The 22,187-nt window shown below is 42.2% G+C and overlaps 1 protein-coding gene across 5 annotated transcripts in view; it reads right to left on the reverse strand.

Moving 5' to 3' along the window:
• PCNX2 (pecanex 2) overlaps positions 1 to 22,187 on the reverse strand; it is a 934,799-nt gene that overhangs the window by 442,463 nt on the left and 470,149 nt on the right. For all 5 annotated transcript variants that reach the window (XM_075862603.1, XM_075862600.1, XM_075862601.1 and 2 more), the window contains exon 15: positions 18,699 to 18,808. In XM_075862603.1, the coding sequence (XP_075718718.1) occupies positions 18,699 to 18,808 (110 nt within the window). The remainder of the gene's footprint in view (positions 1 to 18,698; positions 18,809 to 22,187) is intronic.

Consider the following 22,187-nt stretch of genomic DNA (forward strand, 5'->3'; position numbering starts at 1 on the left):
GAATAAGGTTTCATTCTCAGGACGGTGTTAGATATAGAACAGTATGTTTAATGTGTTAAAAAAAAAAAAAAAAAAGAGAAGGCAAGAAGAATGTAGAAAATAGTAAGAAAGTTATGCACATATGTGGCATATTTATAGATGGAAGGTTACAACCAGGAGAATGGGCTGCAGCTCTTAGGGAAAACAAGGGAAGATTAAGTGACGAAGGAAAGTTAGATGAAGCATTAGCTTGGCAAAGAACAGCCATAGCCATAACTAAAGACAAGTTTACTGAGCAAGAAATACGAGACAGAAAGGGTAAAATCATCAAATATGTGTATTATAAAGAACGTGTCCAGCCACCGCCCTATAATGGCGACGGTGGAATTCTAACTGCGGGGGAGTGTCCCAGTTGTGGTCAACAGAACCCACCCCAAGTTGAATATCGTGTATCATGTCACTTTCCACGCCCCGATCCTCCCATGTATGCCACGCCTTCGGCACCACTCCCCGCCCCAGGAGGCCATCTTGGTACACCTAAACCTGTTGTTCCGTTATATCCGGTACTCACACAAGAAGGTGGATTTTATAAGCCCCCTCCGGAGGATGTGGCCACGCCCGGCCCAACCAAATCAGTATGAAATAATCACCTTGTTAATTTTGTCATTTGTAGTGTTTTTTCTATTTACAGAAGTTCCAGTCTAGTTCACTGATGAAACAACACGTAATCATAATATAGAGATGGTGGCCGTCAGATTGTACTGTTAAACATTAACGTAGATAATTCCTGTACAATGGTGTGATAAATGATTGCAGATACGTATGTTGTTTTGCCGGCATTGAAAGTGTTAAGATTGTGAGAAGTTGTGAGAAATGAGTTTGTGACCTCCCTCCCTCCCCCCTAAAGTGTGCTGTGTTTGGGAGGAGGAGGAGGGGGGGCTGACTGGGTGCAGTCTGCAGGGCTGATGAGACAAAGGGATTTCAATATGCACTGCTGAGATATATATATCAGTAATGTCTACAAACCGAAATACATTTCTTCTCTTTTGCGCAAGCGCTGTTGGTTATAAAAGTTCCGATATTTATGTGCTATGATGTGATCAGATTTCATGTGTTTTGATGTTAATTCAGATGTATTAAACTACAGATACTGTGAGACACGGGGTTTTGAAAATGTATGTGCCCCCACCGTTCCCTATTTTTATATACTGTTTATTGGTTTGCAGTAATTAATGTGATCAGAGATAATATTTTCTGTTTTATTGAATAACTAACTACAATTGTTCTATTTTTGATTTCACATAGAAATTATGTCGTGGTAAAGATCAAATGTTTGTCAGGAAAAAGTCATTTTTGTTTCAGGCTGTTGTACATTACAGGGGGTTAAATTAGTGTTATGTTGAGATGTAGTTTTGAACTCTGCTACATCACTCTCGCAGAGTCCACAAAGGGGGGAAGGGTGAAGGAACTGATCAGGTACAATTGTGGTTTATGTGTAAGAGCCCATCCCCCTCCAGCAAAGTTACACAGGAGGCGATGTGACATCACTCACACGAGTCTTTATGGATTTAGATGAGGGAGAAGGCAAAACAAAACTTGTCTGGACATTGTTAATTTGATGTAAAGTTTTTAGGGATGTTTTATTTTTATTTGTTTTTGTATTAATCAAGTATTTGCAGAACCTGATAAAAGTGAGATTCTCAAAGTATTCTGGATTATCAGCTGAATGAGGAGGAGTTGTGTTTGGTAGCGGCTTGTGACACCAATCCATGGAGTACCTCTACGCAAGCATATACTTTGTACTGTACTCATCCAAAATGGACATGCCACTGCAGTTCTCACACAAAGTCATGGACCACAGCAGCGCCCGGTAGCATATTATTCAGCTAGACTAGACCCTGTGGCCCGAGGTTCCCCATCATGTGTGAGAGCTATCATTGCTGTAAATTCAATGTTAAACAAGGCCTCAGATTTGGTTCTGGCATTTCCAGTCCAAGTTTTTGCACCACATGATATTACTGCTATTCTTACTCAAGTACAGCCAAAGCACTTGTCAACAGCAAGACATTTGAGATTAACCTGTGCACTTCTTCTTCCTGAGCAGGTTACTTTACACCGCTGTACTACATTGAACGCAGCTACCTTACTGCCTTTGGAGCAAGGGGGAGAAGACGTAGGTAAAGTATGGTCACAATTTTTGTCTGAAACTGATGAACATGACTGTATGGCCCTTATGGCCCAGGAAACAGTGGGGTTCGCACATGTAAAAGATACCCCACTCCAAAACCCAGACCTAAATACTCTTTGTGGATGGTTCAAGGTATTTTGTAGAAGGATCTTTTCTTACAGGATATGCAGTAACCACCGAAGATGTAGTCCTAGAAGCAGCCTCCTTACCAGCGTCCCGCTCAGCACAAGAAGCGGAGCTTAAGGCCCTGGCAGCAGCATGCCAACATGCAGAAGGAAAGACAGCAAATATATACACTGACTCTCGAAGTAGCAGTAGTAAACATTAAAAGCTCACACCAAGGTGAGTTCACCAGAGACAAAAGGAAATGCTTTGGCAGACCAAGCCGCAAAAGCAAGCAGCACAGAAGCTACCCGTGTTAGCAGCCGTATGTCAGATAAAAGATCCAGAGGAAACAAGACCAGCTGTAAGCCCGGAACTACTGCAAAAACTTCAAGGACAAGCAACAAAAGAAGAAAAAGACAAGTGGACGGCCCAAGGAGCAACGCTACGAAAAGATGGCCTCTGGCAATGCCAGAATAAACTGTGCCTGCCTAAGACAATGTTCCCAATGATGGCCCAAATAACACATGGAGCGACTCACCAATCAAAAACGGCAATGATGGACTTGGTAAACAAGGTGTGGTATGCCCCAGGGTTTAGTGTGATGGCCAGCAGTTTTACACAAGGATGCATGATCTGTGCAACACATAATATTGGAAGAACTGTAAAAGTATCACAGAAGCACACACCCAGACCTATATATCCGTTCCAGAGACTGCAGATAGACTATATTCAACTACCCAAAGTTGGTACCTATGAGTATGTGCTTGTTTGTATTGATCTCTTTTCAGGATGGCCAGAAGCTTTTCCAGTAACCAAAGCTACAGCCGTAGCCACAGCAAAGAAACTGATCAACGAGGTGGTGTGCAGATATGGAGTTCCAGAGATGATCGAGAGCGACAGAGGAACTCATTTTACGGGTGAAATCATGAACCATGTGTTGTCAGCTCTAGGCATAAGTCAAGCCCTACATACACCATACCATCCACAAAGCAGTGGGAAGGTTGAGAGACTAAATGGGACTCACAAATTGAAAATCCAAAAAGCAATGGTAGAGACCGGGAAACCATGGACCGAGTGTCTACCATTAGCCTTGTTCTCAGTAAGATACACGCCCACAAAAAGAACAGGTCTCAGCCCATATGAGATCTTATTTGGGTCGGCTCCCAGATTAGGATGTTATTTTCCACAGGTGCTCCAAATGCAGTATGGTAGACTAACAGATTATGTATCAACGCTGAACAAACAATTGACCAAGGTGCATGCACAAGTCTTTGCTTCCATTCCAGGTCCTGATTCAGTTGAAGGGACGTATAAGCTAGAACCAGGAGATTGGGTCATTGTCAAAAGACACGTGAGGAAGAGCCTTGAGCCACGGTTTGATGGTCCTTTTCAAGTTTTGCTCGTTACAAGCACCTCAGTGAAGCTCGAAGGAAAGGCAAGCTGGATTCACGCCAGTCATTGTAAAAAGGTTCTTCAGCCAGAAGAATGAAGATCTTTGCGGTTGTTGCGGCGGTTGTTGCGTGTGCTCTTATACAAAAAGGCAGAACTGCTACTCCTGTACACGTAATCAGTACAGAATCACTGGAACAGTTCAGGACAGGGTGGGCGAATGCCACAGTGATAGAAAGCAGGGTAACTACACCTGTAAGGCCAATGCCCCGTGTTATACTACAAAGGTGACTACAACCGAAGGGACTTGGAAAAAAGGACCACATGGAGGGACTGTGTACCTTCACATAGACAAAACAGCCAACATTAGCATACAAGAAGAGACGCCGGGGCTGTTGCTTTGTTGTTATGAACCAGATTTACAGTATCTACAGAAATATACAACCAGTAAAAATAGAAACGAAATGATAAATAAGACTTATGAAAGATGCAACAAGGAGAGGCTCAACTCTACGATTGTAATAAAAGAAACTGATGGGATGATATTATGTATGAATAATAGCCAAATAAGAAATAGAATATATTTTGTATTTTTTTGATAACAATTTTAAGAGATCTGAAAGGAAGTTTTGACCCCCATGTGTATATAGATGCTATAGGAGTCCCAAGGGGGGTCCCAGATGAATTCAAGGCCCGGGATCAGGTAGCAGCTGGATTTGAATCATTAATCCCTATGATCACAGCTAACAAAAATGTAGATTGGATAAATTATATCTATTACAACCAGCAACGGTTTGTTAACTATACTAGGGACGCTTTACAAGGTCTAGCTGACCAGTTAGGACCCACATCTACTATGACTTTCCAGAACCGTATGGCCCTTGATATGATACTAGCAGAAAAAGGAGGCGTTTGTGCCATGATAGGTACTACCTGTTGTACTTTTATTCCAGATAACACAGGACCAAACGGCAAAGTAACCATGGCAATCAAACAGATTGTTTCTTTATCCGAGGAATTAAAACGAAATTCAGGTTTCACAGACCCATGGGATCAGTATTTCTCATGGTTAACCGGATGGCAGAAAATTCTGGCCCAAATTGGGATTGTAATCTTAATTTTTCTAGTACTTTTCGAAGTTATTGCTTGTTGTGTATTACCATGTATAAAGAAATTAATGACTAAAACTATAACTGAAGTAACTCCCACTTTTATGCTTTCTTCAGAAATTGAAGGACTTTTACCAACTCCATCCATGAAAACAACCACCCTTTATCGAGACTATTGTTCTGAAGATGAATAGATAGTGTAGGGTGTGCACCGACTCTTTAAGTCCAGCTACAAAGGGGGGTCTCCTAATAGGGGAGGCTCGTCTCAAACTGGTGAAAAAATCCTTTTACTCCCCTTTCCCAGGGCACGGACACACTTAGGTTAAGAAATGAAGAAAATAATGATAAAAGGGGGGACTGTGAAGGATGGAGTGGACAGAAGTTAATGTTTATAATAATTTTCTTTCTTTAATAAAATATAGACTATAGAGTTGTGTACATAATTGTGATGAAGCAATAGTAGGATTAGATAAGTATACGTGGCAAGATGGCCCCTGAACAGGGACTACGCACTAATAAAATAACAAGTCACTTCCTGGTATGAACGAACTATGAACTATGAAGACATATCTAAAGGACCAGATAAGGGTGAACCTATCCAAGGATGACACAAGTAACAAGAGGCTTACAGTGATACGTGCTTTTATAAAAGTGTGATAACATGTACCCACCCCCAGGAGAAAGGAGATATAGAACAAATTTGTGTAATAAAGCAGTGACGCCTCTCCTGATGCTGAGTGAGGAGCTTTGTACCAGACTCTGTGTGGTGTGATTCCTTTCGTACGAACTCAGCGTATTATCCCTGCCGGTTGAGACTGATTAGTACCCGAACATAGGGACTGTCGCCCAGTTGTACCCCGTCGCCTAGGGCGGGTCGTTGCAAGTAGGCAGGGACTGAGTGGCGGGTAGATTAGGGCTCACTTGTCTGTCTCCCTACCCCGACATTACATAATCACAAGCCCATATACCTAGTCTACCCTGGTCCCTGACACTACTATGGACCCCCTTAAGACCCTGGCTCAGCAAATGCAGGGCCTCTCCCTACAGGTCCAGGCCCTGACTCAGAGGGACAACCAGCCTGATGCTACCCTGGTAGTGCCCCTCACCTCACCTCTTGAACCCCACCTCAAGTTGCCTGACCGGTTCTCAGGGGACCGGAATACTTTTTTCTCCTTTCGGGAGAGTTGTAGGCTCTATTTTCGCTTAAAGCCCCACTCCTCTGGTTCTGAGAGCCAGCGGGTGGGTAAAATTATGTCCCGGCTCCAGGACGGGCCCCAAGAATGGGCCTTCTCCTTGGCTCCTGACGCCCCTGAACTTTCCTCCGTTGATCTTTTCTTTTCTTCTCTCGGGATAATTTATGACGAGACTGACAAGACTGCCTTTGCCGAGAGTCAGCTGGTGACCTTACGTCAGGGTAAGAGACCTGTTGAGGAGTATTGTTCTGACTTTAGGAAGTGGTGCGTAGCTTCTTGGTGGAATGACCCTGCCTTAAGGTGCCAGTTTAGATTGGGTCTGTCGAACGCCCTGAAAGACCTGCTAGTTAGCTATCCCTCTTCTGACTCCCTAGTGTTAAGGATCTGCCAGGCACAGCTTCTGTATCCACGCCCATAGGTAATCAGTCTGCACCTGCTTCTATGTCTGTGAGACTGACTCCATCTTCCACCACTCAGGATGGCAGGCTTAGGAGTGGGAGAGCCTATCACAGCCTGGCCAGACGGAGCTAGCTCCCGCCCTCTGTCTATTTATACCTGCCTTTCCTGTTCCTCCTTGCTTGTGATTCTTCTCTGTTGGTTTCCTGGCCCTGCTGCAGCTTCTTGAACTACTTGTCCCTGCTTCGTATTGACCCTGGCTTATGGACTACTCTTCTGCTCTGCGTTTGGTACCTCGTACACTCCTGGTTTGACTCGGCTTGTTCACTACTCTCCTGCTCTACGTTTGGCACCTCGTACTCTCCTGGTTTTTCTCGGCTCGTTTACTACTCTTGTTGCTCACGGTGTTGCCGTGGGCAACTGCCCCGTTTCCCTTTGTTCTGTGTTTCCTTGCCTGTTGTCTGTCGTGTACTTATTGAGTGTAGGGACCGTCGCCCAGTTGTACCCCGTCGCCTAGGGCGGGTCGTTGCAAGTAGGCAGGGACTGAGTGGCGGGTAGATTAGGGCTCACTTGTCTGTTTCCCTAACCCTGTCATTACACCTAGATCAGGTTATGGCTTTAGCGGTACGACTTGACCGACGTCTCAGGGAACGACGACTCAAACGTGTTTGTGTTTTCTCCTCTGACTCCCCCATGATGCCTCCCGAGGTTCCGTTGCTTCGTTCTTCCACGGAAGACTCGGAGGTACCTATGCAACTCGGGGCCTCCGTGTCCCCCCAACAACGTAGAGAATTCCGCAGGAAGAATGGTCTCTGCTTCTACTGTGGGGATGACAAGCATCAAGTGAACAACTGTCCTAGGCGTAAGAATAAGCAGCCGGAAGCACTTCCGCGCCTAAGTGACCATCGGGGAGGTCACTTGGGCGCACAGGTATTTCCCGTAAATATGAAACGCAATAAATTCTGTGGATTCGTGGATTCAGGGTCTTCTGCTAATATTATGTCTGTGGAATTTGCTATGACTCTAGCTATGCCATTGATTGATTTGCCTAAACCTGTCCCGGTAGTGGGTATTGACTCCACTCCTCTTGCTAATGGTTATTTTACACAGCATACCCCTGTTTTTGAACTCCTTGTTGGCTCCATGCATTTGGAGCAGTGCTCTGTACTGGTGATGCAGGGATTATTGTCCGATTTGGTTTTAGGCCTTCCCTGGTTGCTGTTGCATAATCCCACGTTTGACTGGAATACTGGGGATCTTACCAAATGGGGTAATAAATGCATGACGTCATGTTTTTCTGTTAATTCTATTTCTCTCCCTAAGGAGGTGAACACTCTACCTGAGTTTGATCAGGACTTTGCTGATGTTTTCTCTAAAGAGGCCTCCGAAGTGTTACCACCTCATAGAGAATATGATTGCGCAATTGATTTGGTACCAGGAGCTAAGCTCCCTAAGGGTAGGATATTTAATCTCTCTTGTCCCGAACGTGAAGCCATGAGAGAGTATATCCAGGAATGCCTGGCCAAGGGTTACATTCGCCCCTCTACTTCTCCGGTAGGTGCTGGCCTAGGCAATGCATTGACTACCGAAACTTGAATAAGGTCACTGTATGGAACCAGTATCCCCTTCCTTTGATTCCTGATCTCTTCAATCAGGTTCAGGGGGCCCAATGGTTCTCTAAGTTTGATCTACGGGGGGCTTATAACCTTATCCGCATCAAAGAGGGGGATGACTGGAAGACTGCGTTTAACACGCCCGAAGGTCATTTCGAATACATCATCATGCCCTTTGGGTTGTGTAATGCTCCCGCGGTCTTCCAGAATTTCATAAATGAGGTTTTAAGAGACTACCTGGGGGTATTTCTTGTAGTGTACCTTGATGACATACTTGTGTTTTCCAAGGACTGGTCCTCCCACATTGAGCATGTCAGGAAGGTGCTCCAGGCCCTTCGGGAAAACAAACTGTTTGCAAAGACCGAAAAATGTGTGTTTGGGGTGCAGGAGATACAGTTTTTGGGTCAAATCCTCAATCCTCATGAATTCCGCATGGACCCCGCCAAGGTCCAGGCTGTGGCGGAATGGGTCCAACCTGCCTCCCTGAAGACGTTACAGTGCTTCCTGGGGTTCGCTAATTATTACAGGAGATTTATTGCTAACTTCTCGGTCATCGCCAAGCCTCTTACGGATCTCACTCGCAAAGGTGCTGATCTCCTCCACTGGCCTCCTGAGGCTGTCCAGGCTTTTGAGGTCCTTAAGAAGTGCTTTATCTCGGCCCCAGTGCTGGTTCAGCCCAACCAAATGGAGCCATTTATCGTGGAGGTTGACGCGTCCGAGGTGGGAGTGGGGGCTGTCTTGTCCCAGGGTACCAGGTCCCTCACCCATCTCCGCCCCTGTGCCTACTTCTCCAGGAAGTTTTCGCCCACTGAGAGTTACTATGGTATTGGCAACCGCGAACTCTTAGCCATTAAATGGGCATTTGAAGAGTGGCGCCACTTCCTGGAGGGGGCTAGGCACCAGGTAATGGTCCTTACCGACCACAAGAATCTGGTTTTCCTAGAATCTGCCCGGAGGCTAAACCCGAGACAAGCTCGATGGGCGTTATTTTTTACCAGATTCAACTTTTTGGTCACCTATAGGGCTGGGTCTAAAAATATTAAGGCTGATGCACTGTCGCGTAGCTTCATGGCCAGCCCTCCTTCGGAGGAAGATCCTGCTTGTGTTTTGCCTCCAGATATAATAATTTCCTCTATTGATTCTGATTTAGTCTTTGAAATTGCGGCTGATCAAGGTTCAGCTCCCGGGAACCTTCCTGAGAACAAGCTGTTTGTTCCCCTGCAATTCCGGCTAAGGGTACTTAGGGAAAATCATGACTCTGCACTATCTGGCCATCCAGGCATCCTGGGTACCAAGCACCTCATTGCCAGAAACTATTGGTGGCCTGGGTTGCCTAAAGACGTTAAGGCCTACGTCGCCGCTTGTGAAGTTTGTGCTAGGTCCAAGACTCCCTGGTCCCAACCAGCGGGCTTACTATGTTCTTTGCCCATTCCCCAGAGACCTTGGACCCATATCTCCATGGATTTCATCACCGATTTGCCTCCATCTCAAGGCAAGTCGGTGGTGTGGGTTGTAGTAGACCGCTTCAGTAAGATGTGCCACTTTGTGCCCCTCAAGAAACTACCCAATGCTAAGACGTTAGCTATCTTGTTTGTCAAACACATCCTGTGTCTCCATGGGGTCCCTGTCAATATTGTTTCTGACAGAGGGGTACAATTTGTTTCATTGTTTTGGAGAGCCTTCTGTAAAAAGATGGCGATTGATCTGTCCTTCTCCTCTGCCTTCCATCCTGAAACTAATGGCCAAACTGAGAGGACTAATCAGTCTCTAGAACAATATTTAAGGTGTTTTATCTCTGACTGTCAATATGATTGGGTCTCATTCATTCCCCTCGCCGAATTTTCCCTTAATAACCGGGTCAGTAACTCGTCAGGGGTCTCCCCCTTTTTCTGTAATTTTGGGTTTAATCCACGGTTCTCCTACTTTTCACCTGGTAGTTCCAACAATCCCGAGGTAGATGTCGTTCATCGGGAACTGTGCACAGTCTGGGCCCAGGTTCAGAAGAACCTAGAGGCGTCCCAGAGCATACAAAAGACTCAGGCAGATAGAAGACATTCTGCTAACCCCTTGTTTGTGTTCGGGGATCTGGTGTGGCTATCGTCAAAAAATTTGCGCCTTAAAGTTCCGTCCATGAAGTTTGCTCCCCGGTTTATAGGGCCTTACAAGGTCATTGAAGTCCTTAACCCTGTTTACTTCCGACTGGAGTTGCCCCCGTCTTTTTGAGTACACAACGTGTTTCATGCCTCCATCCTTAAACGCTGCTCCCCGTCCTTGGCTCCCTCGAGGAAACCTCCGGTCCCTGTTCTCACCCCTGAGGGGGTAGAATTCGAGGTGGCCAAGATTGTGAACAGCAGGATGATCCAAGGCTCCCTCCAGTACCTGGTCCATTGGAGGGGATATTGGCCTGAGGAGAGGACTTGGGTACCCGCCCGGGATGTTCACGCTGGGGTATTGCTCAGGTGGTTCCACCTTCGTTTCCCCAATAAACCAGGTCCACCTAGAAAGGGTCTGGTGGCCCCTCATAAAAGGGGGGATACTGTAAAGGATCTGCCAGACACAACTTCTGTGTCGACGCCCATAGGTAATCAGTCTGCACCTGCTTCTATGTCTGTGAGACTGACTCCATCTTCCACCACTCAGGATGGCAGACTTAGGAGTGTCAGAGCCTATCACAGCCTGGCCAGAAGTAGCTAGCTCCCGCCCTCTGTCTATTTATACCTGCCTTTCCTGTTCCTCCTTTGCTTGTGATTCTTCTCTGCTGGTTTCCTGGCCCTGCTGCAGCTTCTTGAACTACTGATCCTCTGCTTGTGTTTGACCTTGGCTTTACTGACCACTCTTCTGCTCTGCGTTTTTGTACCTTGGTCATCTCCTGGTTTGACTCGGCTCGTTCACTTCGCTTGTTGCTCACGGTGTCCCCGTGGGCAACTTCCCCATTTCCCTGGCTTCTTTGTACCCTTGTCTGTTTGTCTGTTTTGCACCTATTGAGTGTAGGGACCGTCGCCCAGTTGTACCCCGTCGCCTAGGGCGGGTCGTTGCAAGTAGGCAGGGACAGAGTGGCGGGTAGATTAGGGCTCACTTGTCTGTCTCCCTACCCCGACATTACACTACCCTTCTGCAAATTAGAGACATTCCTCCCAGAAAGACTTTTATTCGTCCTACAGACAGGAAGAGAATTCTCCAGGGACACAATTCCAAACTGGCTGGCTCCGTAAGAAACTGGACTTGATATCTCGTCACTACTGGTGACCCACTTTGCCTAGAGATGTTGTGGACTATGTTTCCTCGTGTATGAACTGTGCCTCAAACAAGTCTACCCATTCCAAACCTGCTGGTCTGCTCCTACCCCTGCCAGTGCCTGATGCCCTGTAATGTCCGTGGCTGCGGCCTGCCACCTCCAACTCCCTCCTGACAGCCGCAGCCACGAGTCGGCAAGCACTGGCCCCAGCCTCCTCCTCAGGAGACACCAGCACTCACGTCCACTGACCTCAGCCGGATCCCGTAGGGTGTGCGCGCACATGCTCGTGCCCGCTCTTAAAGGGGCAGCTTGCGCACCGGACCTTTTGATGAACTTTGACCAATGAGTACCCTTGTCTTTAAGAGGGGTCCAGCCCCCTGCTTCTACGAATGAGCGATGTTGATGTTTCCTAGTTTTTCTATGTGATGGCCTCTTACTGTGTTCCCTGTTCCTGTACCTGTTCCAGTTCCTGATCCTGCACCTGTTCCAGTTCCTGTTCCTGTTCCTTGCATTCCATACCATCCTGGTCTAGCACTGTGCTGTGCCAAAGTCGTGTCGTGCTGTATCCACGTCTGACCTGCTTTACCTCGCCTGACGTCTACCTGCTGCCTAGTCCCAGCCGAGCCTGCCCTGCTGCTGTCTAAGCTGCCACAGGTACCTATACGAACTATAGACTATCACCTGCTCCCTGTTGGCCAGCTGCCTTACCGCCAAGGCATGCCCCTTCGTGACATGCCCCTTGGCAACATATCGCTATTGACTTTATTACAGACCTTCCTACATTGGCTGGATGTACTACGGTCTGAATAGTGGTGGACCGTTTCTCTAAAATGGCTTATTTCGTTCCTTTGACTGGCCTTCCATCTGCTCCTCCTCTTGCAAATCTGTTCATTCTGCAAATCTTTCGTCTACATGGACTACCTCTGCATATTGTCTCAGATCGGGGTGTACAGTTCACGTCCAAATTATGTAGAACACTATGCAATCTGCTAGATGTGAAGCTGGACTTCTCTTCTGCCTATCCCCCACAGTCTAATGGTCAAGTGGAGGGGACCAATCAAATATTAGAGAATTACCTTCTTCATTTTGTTTCTACTCAACATGACAATTTCCTTGGGCAGAATTCTTGTACAATAATCATACGAGTGAGTCTACTGCCTCTTCTCCTTACTACAATGTGTACAGTCAGCATCAGGAGGGTCAAACTTTGTGGCCAACGAGCACCAAGAGGTGATAATATGAGTAGAGAATAAATATTGCAGCCAGCTGTGTAAGTAATACAACTTTTTTTTAACAGTGTCCCATTACTAAAATTTCTCTCATCCAGATCCACAAAGGCGTGCGGAACAATTCACAAAAATGAGAAGGGCCTCCCCAAAACTTTGCTTGGTCAGACACTGAAATTAGGAGAGTGCAGAACTGTCTGCATCGATGATTGGCAGCTCCTAAAATATAAGGATAAAAGGGACGTCTTTATAATGACCAGCATTCATGACCGCAGCTGCAGCCTTGTACCTGTGCGTGGATCCACCACCCAAGTGCCCAAACCTTTTTGCGTACAGGAGTACAATAAATATATGGGTGACGTTAACCTGTCTGATCAGTGCCACTCGCAAGCCAAAGGTGTCGTATAAAAAGCTTTCTGTCCATCTTACACAGATTGCTTTATACAACGCCTTTGTCCTCTGCAGATATGCTGGCAGTAGGGATACTTTCCTGCAATTTCAGGAAAAATTAATTAAGTCCCTGCTATTTGCCGACCAGGAAGGGGAGGGCATTTCATCCTGTCAGCAGGATAATTCCCGGCCAGCATTTCCCCATAAAAATCCCTCCCCCACTGAAACAAAACAGAAGTCCCAATAAAGGTTCCGGGTGTGCGCCTAGTGAGGCATTCGGAAGGAAACCAGTGAGATGTGTCCCATGAACCCCAGCCTGTGCATGAAACAATGTTTCAAAATATATAACACCTCCTTGGATTTTTAACCCCTTAGTGACCACCAGTACACCTTTTCACGTTCGTCACTAAAGGGCCTTAGGCTAGGCTGACGCCTTTTCACGTGAGCCTAGTCTAAGTCCTGCACAGCTCTCCCGTGCAGGCTGGAGCTGGGGCTCTGCGGTCTGATGACAGCTGGGCTTCTGCTCCAATGCCCGCAATCGAAGTTTACTTCGATCGCGGCCGTTTAACCCGTTAAATGCAGCCGTCAATAGCGACCGCGGCATTTAACTTGTTTACAGAGGGAGTGAGCTCCCTCTGTCACCCATCGGCGGCCCGCAAATGCAATCGCGGGTCTCCGATGGGTTGTCATGGCAGCCGGGGGCATGATAAAAGCCCCCAGGTCTGCCCTGGACATATGCCTATTAGGACGCGCCGGAGGCACGTCCTAACAGATTGCCTGTCAGATTTACACTGACAGGCAATAATGCTCTGGTATACGAAGTATACCAGAGCATTATAGCAGCGATCTGAAGATTGCATAGTAAAGTCCCCTAGTGGGATTAATAAAAGAAATAATAAATGTGAAATAAAGATTATTAATAAAAATTACAGTAAAAAAATAAATAAAACACTTTTTTTTCCATAAAAAGTGGTTTCATTTAGTAAAAGTGTAAAAAATAAATAAAAGTACACATATATGGTATCGCTGTGATCGTAATGACTCCATTAATAAAGTTAATATGTAATTTAAACCGCAAGGTGAACACCGTAAAAAAAAACGCAAAAAACAATGGTGAAATTGCAATTTTTTTCCATTGCCCCCCAAAAAAGTCATAATAAAAATGAATTAACTCCCATGCACCCCAAAACTGTACCAATCAAAACTACGTCTCGTCCCGCAGAAAACAAGCCCAAAAAATCACTACGTTGATGGAAAAATAAAAAAGTTACGGCTCTTGGAAAGCAACGATGCAAAAACAAATAATTTTAGTTCAAAAGTGTTTTTATTGTGCAAAAGTCGTAAAACATAAAAAACCCCTACATATGTGGTATCGCCGTAATCGTACCGACCCATAGAATAAAGGTAACATGTTATTTATGCCGCACAGTGAACAGCGTCAATTTAAAAACGCATAGAACAATGGCGGAATTTCAGGTTTTTTTTATAATCCCCCCAAAAAAAGTTAATAAAAAAATTATATGTACCCAAAAATTGTGCTATTAAAAAGTACAACTAATCCCGCAAAAAACAAGTCCTCATACAGCTATGTAGGCGAGAAAATAAAAAAAGTTATAGGTCTTTGAATGCGACTATAGAAAAACGAATAAAATAGCTTTAGGTCATTAGGGCCCAAAATGGGCTGGTCCCTTAAGGGTTAAATTATTTATTATTTATCCACCTTTTCTGTCTCCCTTATTGGCCATGACAAATTATTTATTTTTTACTGACCAGCCCCATTGTTCATTTAAAATTTGTAAAAAATAAATAAATAAATAAATAAATAAAAACAAAACTAAAAATTCCCACTATACCAAGAACCAGATTGCAAAACTGGGTGAGATGAATAAGTCCAAATAAGAGTGGTTGTCTCAGCAAACCTTTTTTTGCTGAGGCCTTTGATTTATTTTTTGGGATGGATTCTTTGTAATTGTGGGTAGGTTGATAGTGGGACCTGCCATTCCCTCTCCCTCCATTGCGGGTTTTCAAGGTTGTCCTCAGTTACTGTACAAATTAAAAATTCTTAATATACAAAATTATCAGCTTAAAAATTAGCCTGCTTTATTTGGTCAAACATTTAATTAATCCTGCCTGCTTCTTGCCAAAAAAAAACAAAACCTTTCACTGGTAATAGCAATGTAAGAACTAATTTTTTTGATTAGTTTTGCACCTTTTTTTTGCAAGAAGTAGCCAAGTTTGGTTGATCGTACTTTTAAATTATAAGCGCTGCCTTAGTGACATATGCTATGAGTAAGAACACTCCTGTTCGAAACAGGTAAGCATCGACACACCTAACTTGTGCTCTAATTTACTTTTTAAATACGTTGCCAAATAAAATTTGTGCTTTTATAAGGATGTGCTGTAAGATTTTCCCTATTTTTTCATATGGATTTTGCTTGTAAGCCTGCAAGCTCCCCTCCGCTGCACTCCATAACTGATAGAGTACAAGTACCATCAAGACGTGAGGTCAGGTGACTGGACTGGTCTCATTCACTACATGAATGAGACTACTTGGCTCCTTCTCCAAGTAGTGAATGATGCGGCAGCAGTCTAAGTGAGGTCAGTGTATGCCGTCATTGCCAGACCAAATGATTTTGCGGGTCTTATATGGCCCGCGGTCCAGACGTTCCACACCCCTGAACTATATGTGCCACTTCACAAATTAAAAATTCTCACTATACCCCTAGATTAATACCTTGAAGGGTGTTACTTTACAATCTAAAATATCTCACTATACCTCTAGATGAATTATTTTAGGGGTTTAGTTTCCAAAATGGCATAACTTTTCTGGAGTTTCTAATATTTTGACAGAACCTGTTTTCATGATACAGGGCAGCAAATACCACCATAGTAGGCCCCAAATTTTGCATGGTACTCTTTACCTTATGAGCCCTGCCATGTGCTGAAACAGCAGTTTATGACCACATTTGGGGTATTGCTGTACTCGGGAGAAATTGTGTAACAAATTGTGGGGTGATATTTCTCTTATTACCCCTAACTAAAATGAAACATTTTGGACTAAAGCAACTAACAATAGGAAAAATAAATGTTTTCATTTTCATGGCCAATTTTAATTCCATGAAACACATGTGGGTCAAAAACGGACACAACACCTCTAAATTAATTCTTTCAAAGCCATAGTTTAAAAAATGGGGGTGTCTCCATTGTACTGGTACTATAGGGACTCTGAAAATGCATCATGGCACCTGAAAACTATTTCAGCAAAATCTGTCCTCCAAAAGCCAAATAGCCCACCTTCCCTTCTGAGCCGTGCCCTGTACACAAACAGCAGTTTATGGCAACAGATAGGGTATTGCCGTATTCAGGAAAAATTGCGTAACAAACTGTGGGTGCTTTTTCTCCTTTACACCTGGTGAAAATTATAAATTTGGGGCTAAAGCAACATTTTCTTTGAAAAAATTTATTTTTTATTATTTATAGCTCAAAACGCTCAATATACCACTTGAAAAATTCCTTGATGGGTGTAGTTTCCAAAATGTGGAATTTATTGGGGGTTTACACTGTTCTGGTACTTAAGAGGCTCTTCAAATGCGTCATGGCACCTGAGAACGATTAAAGCTAAATTTGTGCTCAAAAGGCAAATGGTGCTCCTTTCCTTCTGAGCCCTGCCATGTGCCCAAAAAGCAGTTTATGACCACATATTTCCATACTCTAAAGAACTTGCTTTACCAATGTTGGGGTGGTTTTTCTCGTTTATTTGTTGAGAAAATGAAAAATTTAGATCTAAAATTAAATCTTATTGGAAAATAAAATTGTAATTTTCACTGCCCAATTCAAAATGCGCTCTACACCTCTGGATGAATTCCTTGTGGACTGTAGTTTTCAAAATGGGGACATTTTTGGGGTGTTTCCTTTATTTTGGCATCACAAGAGCTATTCTAACCTGACATTGTGCCTAAAATATAATCTAAAAAAAAGAAGGCCTTAAAATACACTAGGTGCTCCATTGTTCCTGAGGCCTGTGTTTCAGTCCAGTAGAACACTAGCACCACATGTGGGATATTTCTAAAAACCACAGAATCTGGGAATCTACGTTTCTCTGGTAAAACCTTCAGTGTTACAGAGAATTATTATTAAAATGGAATTTCTGCAAAAAACAAAATGTAAATGTCCTCTCCAATTCGCTTTAATTCCTGTGAAATGCCTAAAAGGTTAAGAAATGTCCCAAATGCAGTATTGAATACTTTGAGGGGTGCAGTTTTAAAGATGGTGTGATTTATGGGGGTTTCTAATATATAGGTCCCTCAAAGTCACTTCAGAACTGAACTGGCTCCTAAAAAAGTTAGGCTTTTGAAATTTTCTTGAAAATGGGAGAATTGCTGCTAAACTTATAAGCCTTGAAGCGTCCTAGAAAAATAAAAGGATGTTCAAAAATCAATACCAACATAAAGTAGACGTATGTGAAATGTTAATTAGTAACTATTTTATGTGGTATAACTATCTGTCTAACAAGCATATACACTCAACTCCTTTGCACACCACTTCATGCTATTAAGTCGTGGTGCGGGGGCAGAAGTATGGAGCGGGCTCACGCGCTGAGTCCGCCTTATATGGTGCGGGTGTCAGCTGTGTTTTACAGCTGACATCCGGACTAACGACCAGGAACAGCAATTGCGCTGTTCCTAACCGTTTAACACCTCAAATTCTGCGATCAATCGCGATCGCAGCATCTGAGGCGTTAAAAAGAGGAGGCAGCCCCCTCTGACAGCTCATCGGCCCCCTCACAATGCGATGGGGGTGCTGATGGTCACTCTGCCTCTGTTAAGTCTGTAAAATATACTGCAATACATTAGTGTTGCAGTGTATTGTACCAGCGATCCAACGATCATTGGTTCAAGTCCCCTAGGGGGACTAATAAAATAGTAAACAAAAGTTTAATAAAGTTATTAGTAGTAAAAATATATATATATATATATATATATATATATATATAAAAAGTTAAAAAACACTTTTTCCCATTTTTCCTCTAAAGTAATGTAAAAATTAAGCAAAATTGGTATTGATGCGTCTGTAAAAGTCTGAATTATTACAATATAGCATTATTTAACTTTACATTTTAAATGCCAAAATCGCAATTTTTTGGTCATCTTAGCGGTGTAAAACAAAATGTAATAAAAAGTTTTTAAAAAGTTGTATGTACCAAAAAAATGGTACCAATAAAAACTACAGCTTGTCCCGCAAAAAATAAGCCCTCACACTGCTCAATCCATGGAAAAATAAAAAAGTTAGGGCTCTCAGAATGTGATGAAACAAAACTATATATTTTTTTTTTAAAGTAGTAAAATCTAAAAAAAACTATATAAATAGTATAACCGTAATTGCATTGAGCTGCAGAATAAAGTTAAGTTGTCATTTTTACCGCACGGTGAAAGCCGTAAAAACGAAACCCAAAAAATAATGGAGGAATTGCGGTTTATTCCAATTTTTTTCAATAGAAACTACACCTCCTTCCGGAAAAAATAAGCCCTCACACCACTCTATTGACGGAAAAATAAAAAAGTTATGGCTCTTGGAAGGCGGGGAGTGAAAAACTAAAATAAAAAATAAAAAAATGCCTTCGTCCTGAAGGGGTTGCATTTAAAAAAATGATAAATTAAAAAAAAAAATCTCAACATTTTGGTGTTTTTCACAAATAAGTAATGAATGTATCGATCAATTTTTATCCCTGACATAAAGTACAATGTGTTACAAGAAGGGGTTAAAAATTGTTACTCATTTTATTTATTTAGAATGTAGTCCCAGTTCAAGACATATTGATTAATTTCTTCATGAAACACATAAGTAAAAAAAACTTTAAAAACAGATTTATACTCACATTATAACTGAAGGGTCGCTACTTTGCCGACTCAGGTGATATGAAAGTGCAATCAATAGACCACAGAATGCAGAAAACATAGCTGGTACGTGTCTCATATCCCATGTTTCCTAATAAAACAAGACAGAGTACTTCTTTATGTAATTCCAAATATGAACTCTAAATATATGGAGCTGACTCAATTTGTACAACATGCAAAGATTTATTTTCATACAAGAGAAACATGCAATAAATGCCTCTCACAAAGACCAGCATGTATTTAAAAACATTTTCAGATAGCTTTATTTAGTGCTAATTTCAACCCAAATTTATTACTAATTTCCCACATACATATTAAATCAATAACTTGTCTAGCATAACAGAACAGTGTATTTGGTGAAACTAATTTTACTTTTCCTCTTCATTACATAACATGGTGTCTAGGTGAAGCAAGTTGGATGCCATCCATGGCAGACAGATTTAGAATAAATGTTGGACTAAAGACACCTAAGAGAAGATACCCAATGTCTTTTAGGGGAAATTTTATATATATATCTGGGACTTGTCCCTCAGAGCTTGCACCCACACGCTGCTGGTGCTGCTAGATCTTGTGTGTGTGTGTGGATAGATAGATAGATAGATAGATAGATAGATAGATAGATAGATAGATAGATAGATAGATAGATAGATAGATAGATAGATGATAGATGATAGATAGATAGATAGATAGATAGATAGATAGATAGATAGATAGATAGATAGATAGATAGATAGATAGATAGATGATAGATAGATAGATAGATAGATAGATAGATATTAGATAGATAGATAGATAGATAGATAGATAGATAGATAGATAGATACAGATATATCTACATATATATATATATATATATATATATATATATATATATATATATATATAGTGAAAAGAATGGCAGCACTCCAGCAGGTTTAGTGAAAGAGGTGGACTTTACTCACCTTGCAACGTTTCAGCTCACTCAATGAAACCTACTGTTTACGATTGAAATGCTAGATGAATATCATCAAAAAGTTAATTTATTTCAGTAATTCAATTCAAAAAGTGAAACTCATATATTAAATAGATTCATTACACACAGTCATCTATTTCCAGCATTTATTATTTTTTTTTATTTTATATATATATATATATATATATATATATATATATATATATATATATATATATATATGCCGGCTTGTTACCGATGAAGCTGACCAGCACTTTCAACACTTTAGAGAAGAGTCCCCTTTACAACTGAGACGCTCATATATTTCATAGCCGCATAGGTTCTGGTTGTAGGAAATATAAAATTCAGCTATGGTTGAATTAGAAGAATAGATATATATCAGTACAAATGTCAGCTATTCAATATGAGGACACAGAAAAACACATCTTGGATGCAACATGTCTTAATTTTATAATGATTTATAAACAATTTTTATACAGTTTTTATATAATTTGAACAAAATTTTGTAGTGAATATGTACAGCATTATATTTTATCACCTTTTAACTGTTGTTAAACTTTTCATCAATTACCAACAGAGGAGCGGGAATGCAACACTCCCGTTATGAACTGTCATCTGCACCTTTGACCCAGAAGTAGTTCCTGGTCAAAGGGAGTATTTAAGGAATACATTTTTCCTAGTATTTCATAAGCCTGATGAAGACCTTAGTTCTAGGTCGAAACGCGTAGCTTCCTGTACCACTATAGAGACATATGTTGTTCGGCACACAAGCCTGTTTTATGAAATAAAGCTATTTATATTTCTTACCCGAGAGACTCTTCCATAACTGGGGATTTGGCTTAATCTTCCACGCAAGTGCAGGAGCGCCTTCAACTAAGAGTGATCATTTTTTCAGACCATTTGGAACTTATTCTTCACATCGGCTCCCACTGTCTTCTCAGCCACCGGTGTCCACTCCGAGGGCCAGCAGACTTCCTAAGTACAGAGGACCAAGGCTCCATATGCTTGATGATCGAGTTGTGCCGACCACCTAGCACAACACCAAAAAGTGAGGGTATTTCTCACACATTCTGTTTTCTTTTTTTCACTCATATTACTGTTTTAAAGGCTTAGGAAACCTTTGCAGGTGTTTTGGGTTGATTAGCTGATTAGAGTGTGACACCATGAGGCTACAATCTTGACATTTTACCCCATATTCTAATCTGAGACTAAATTTTGGGTTTTCATTAACTGTTAGCTATAATCATCAACATTAAAAGAAAAGCATGCTGGACATAGATCACTCTGTGTGTAATTAATGTATATAATATGTGAGTTTCACTTTTTGAATTGAATTACTTTAATAAATTAACTTTTTGATGATACTCTAACTCATTGAGAAGGACTAGTATATATATATATATATATATAGGAACAAACATATAATGGGAGCAGCACTGTGCAAAAAAAACAAATGCGGCTGGTGCTAAACTTCAGATAACAGGGAGTGACGCTCTCCCAATGTGGTATATGGAAAAATAGAGCAAAGAAGCAGCACTCAATAGCAAAAAATGAAGTTTATTCACCCAACACAGCAACGTTTCACTTCCTCCATGGAAGCATTTTCAAGCCTTTACAGTATAATCGCTCTCCTAATCCTATACATCAGACTATATCTAGAGTGGTGAAGGGATCATGAACAAATATCACTAGGCAAAGGAATCCCCAAGGAACGCAAAGGCCAAATCCAAAAGGCTGTACATACAGAGAATGACCTCTCAAAAATATCTGGACCACAATGTCCTAGATGTACATAAATAATTATTTGAATACATTCAGGGGGTAATCAATATTGAGACCGTTAGGGTGGAGGGAATTTAATCTATTGATCCACTGAACCTCCCGTTGTTTAAGGATCAATTCCCTATTCCCTCCCCATTTAAGGGGAGGAACCCTATTAATAATGCAAAATCTAAGTTGCTGTACACTATAACCCATTTGAACAAAATGTTGCGGTACAGGGAGTTCAACCTTCTTCGTACGTATGCTGGACTTGTGGTTGTTTAATCTAAGTCTACATTCAGTAGTAGTCTCCCCCGCGTAAATCAAATTACAAGGACATTGTAAAACATAGATAACGTAATCACTTCTGCATGTGTAGTAGGAGGTAATCTTATAAGCTTTACAGGTGGTGGGATGCAAAAAAGAACTGCCTTTGAGATAATCGCACAGCTATCACAGGACAGGCAGGGAAAACATTGATTCCGTGTCAAGTCCTGTTGCCTACCTCTAACCTGAATATTCCTTGCACTGACATCCGTCACGACCAGTCTATCCCTTAAATTACGGGGTATATATATATACACACACACACACACACACACACATATATATATATATATATATATATACATTGTAGCAGTGTGGGGAATGTTGTTAGGCAAAGAGACACTCTCGCAGCAGTATTCTTGCTTAAACAGGACTTTTTGAAGCTTTATTTCTCTTTCAAGCAAATCTGATAAACGCAACGGTAGCTTGT

This window comes from Rhinoderma darwinii, chromosome 4 (genome assembly GCF_050947455.1).
Source record: "Rhinoderma darwinii isolate aRhiDar2 chromosome 4, aRhiDar2.hap1, whole genome shotgun sequence".
NCBI classification, from domain to species: Eukaryota; Metazoa; Chordata; class Amphibia; order Anura; family Rhinodermatidae; genus Rhinoderma; species Rhinoderma darwinii.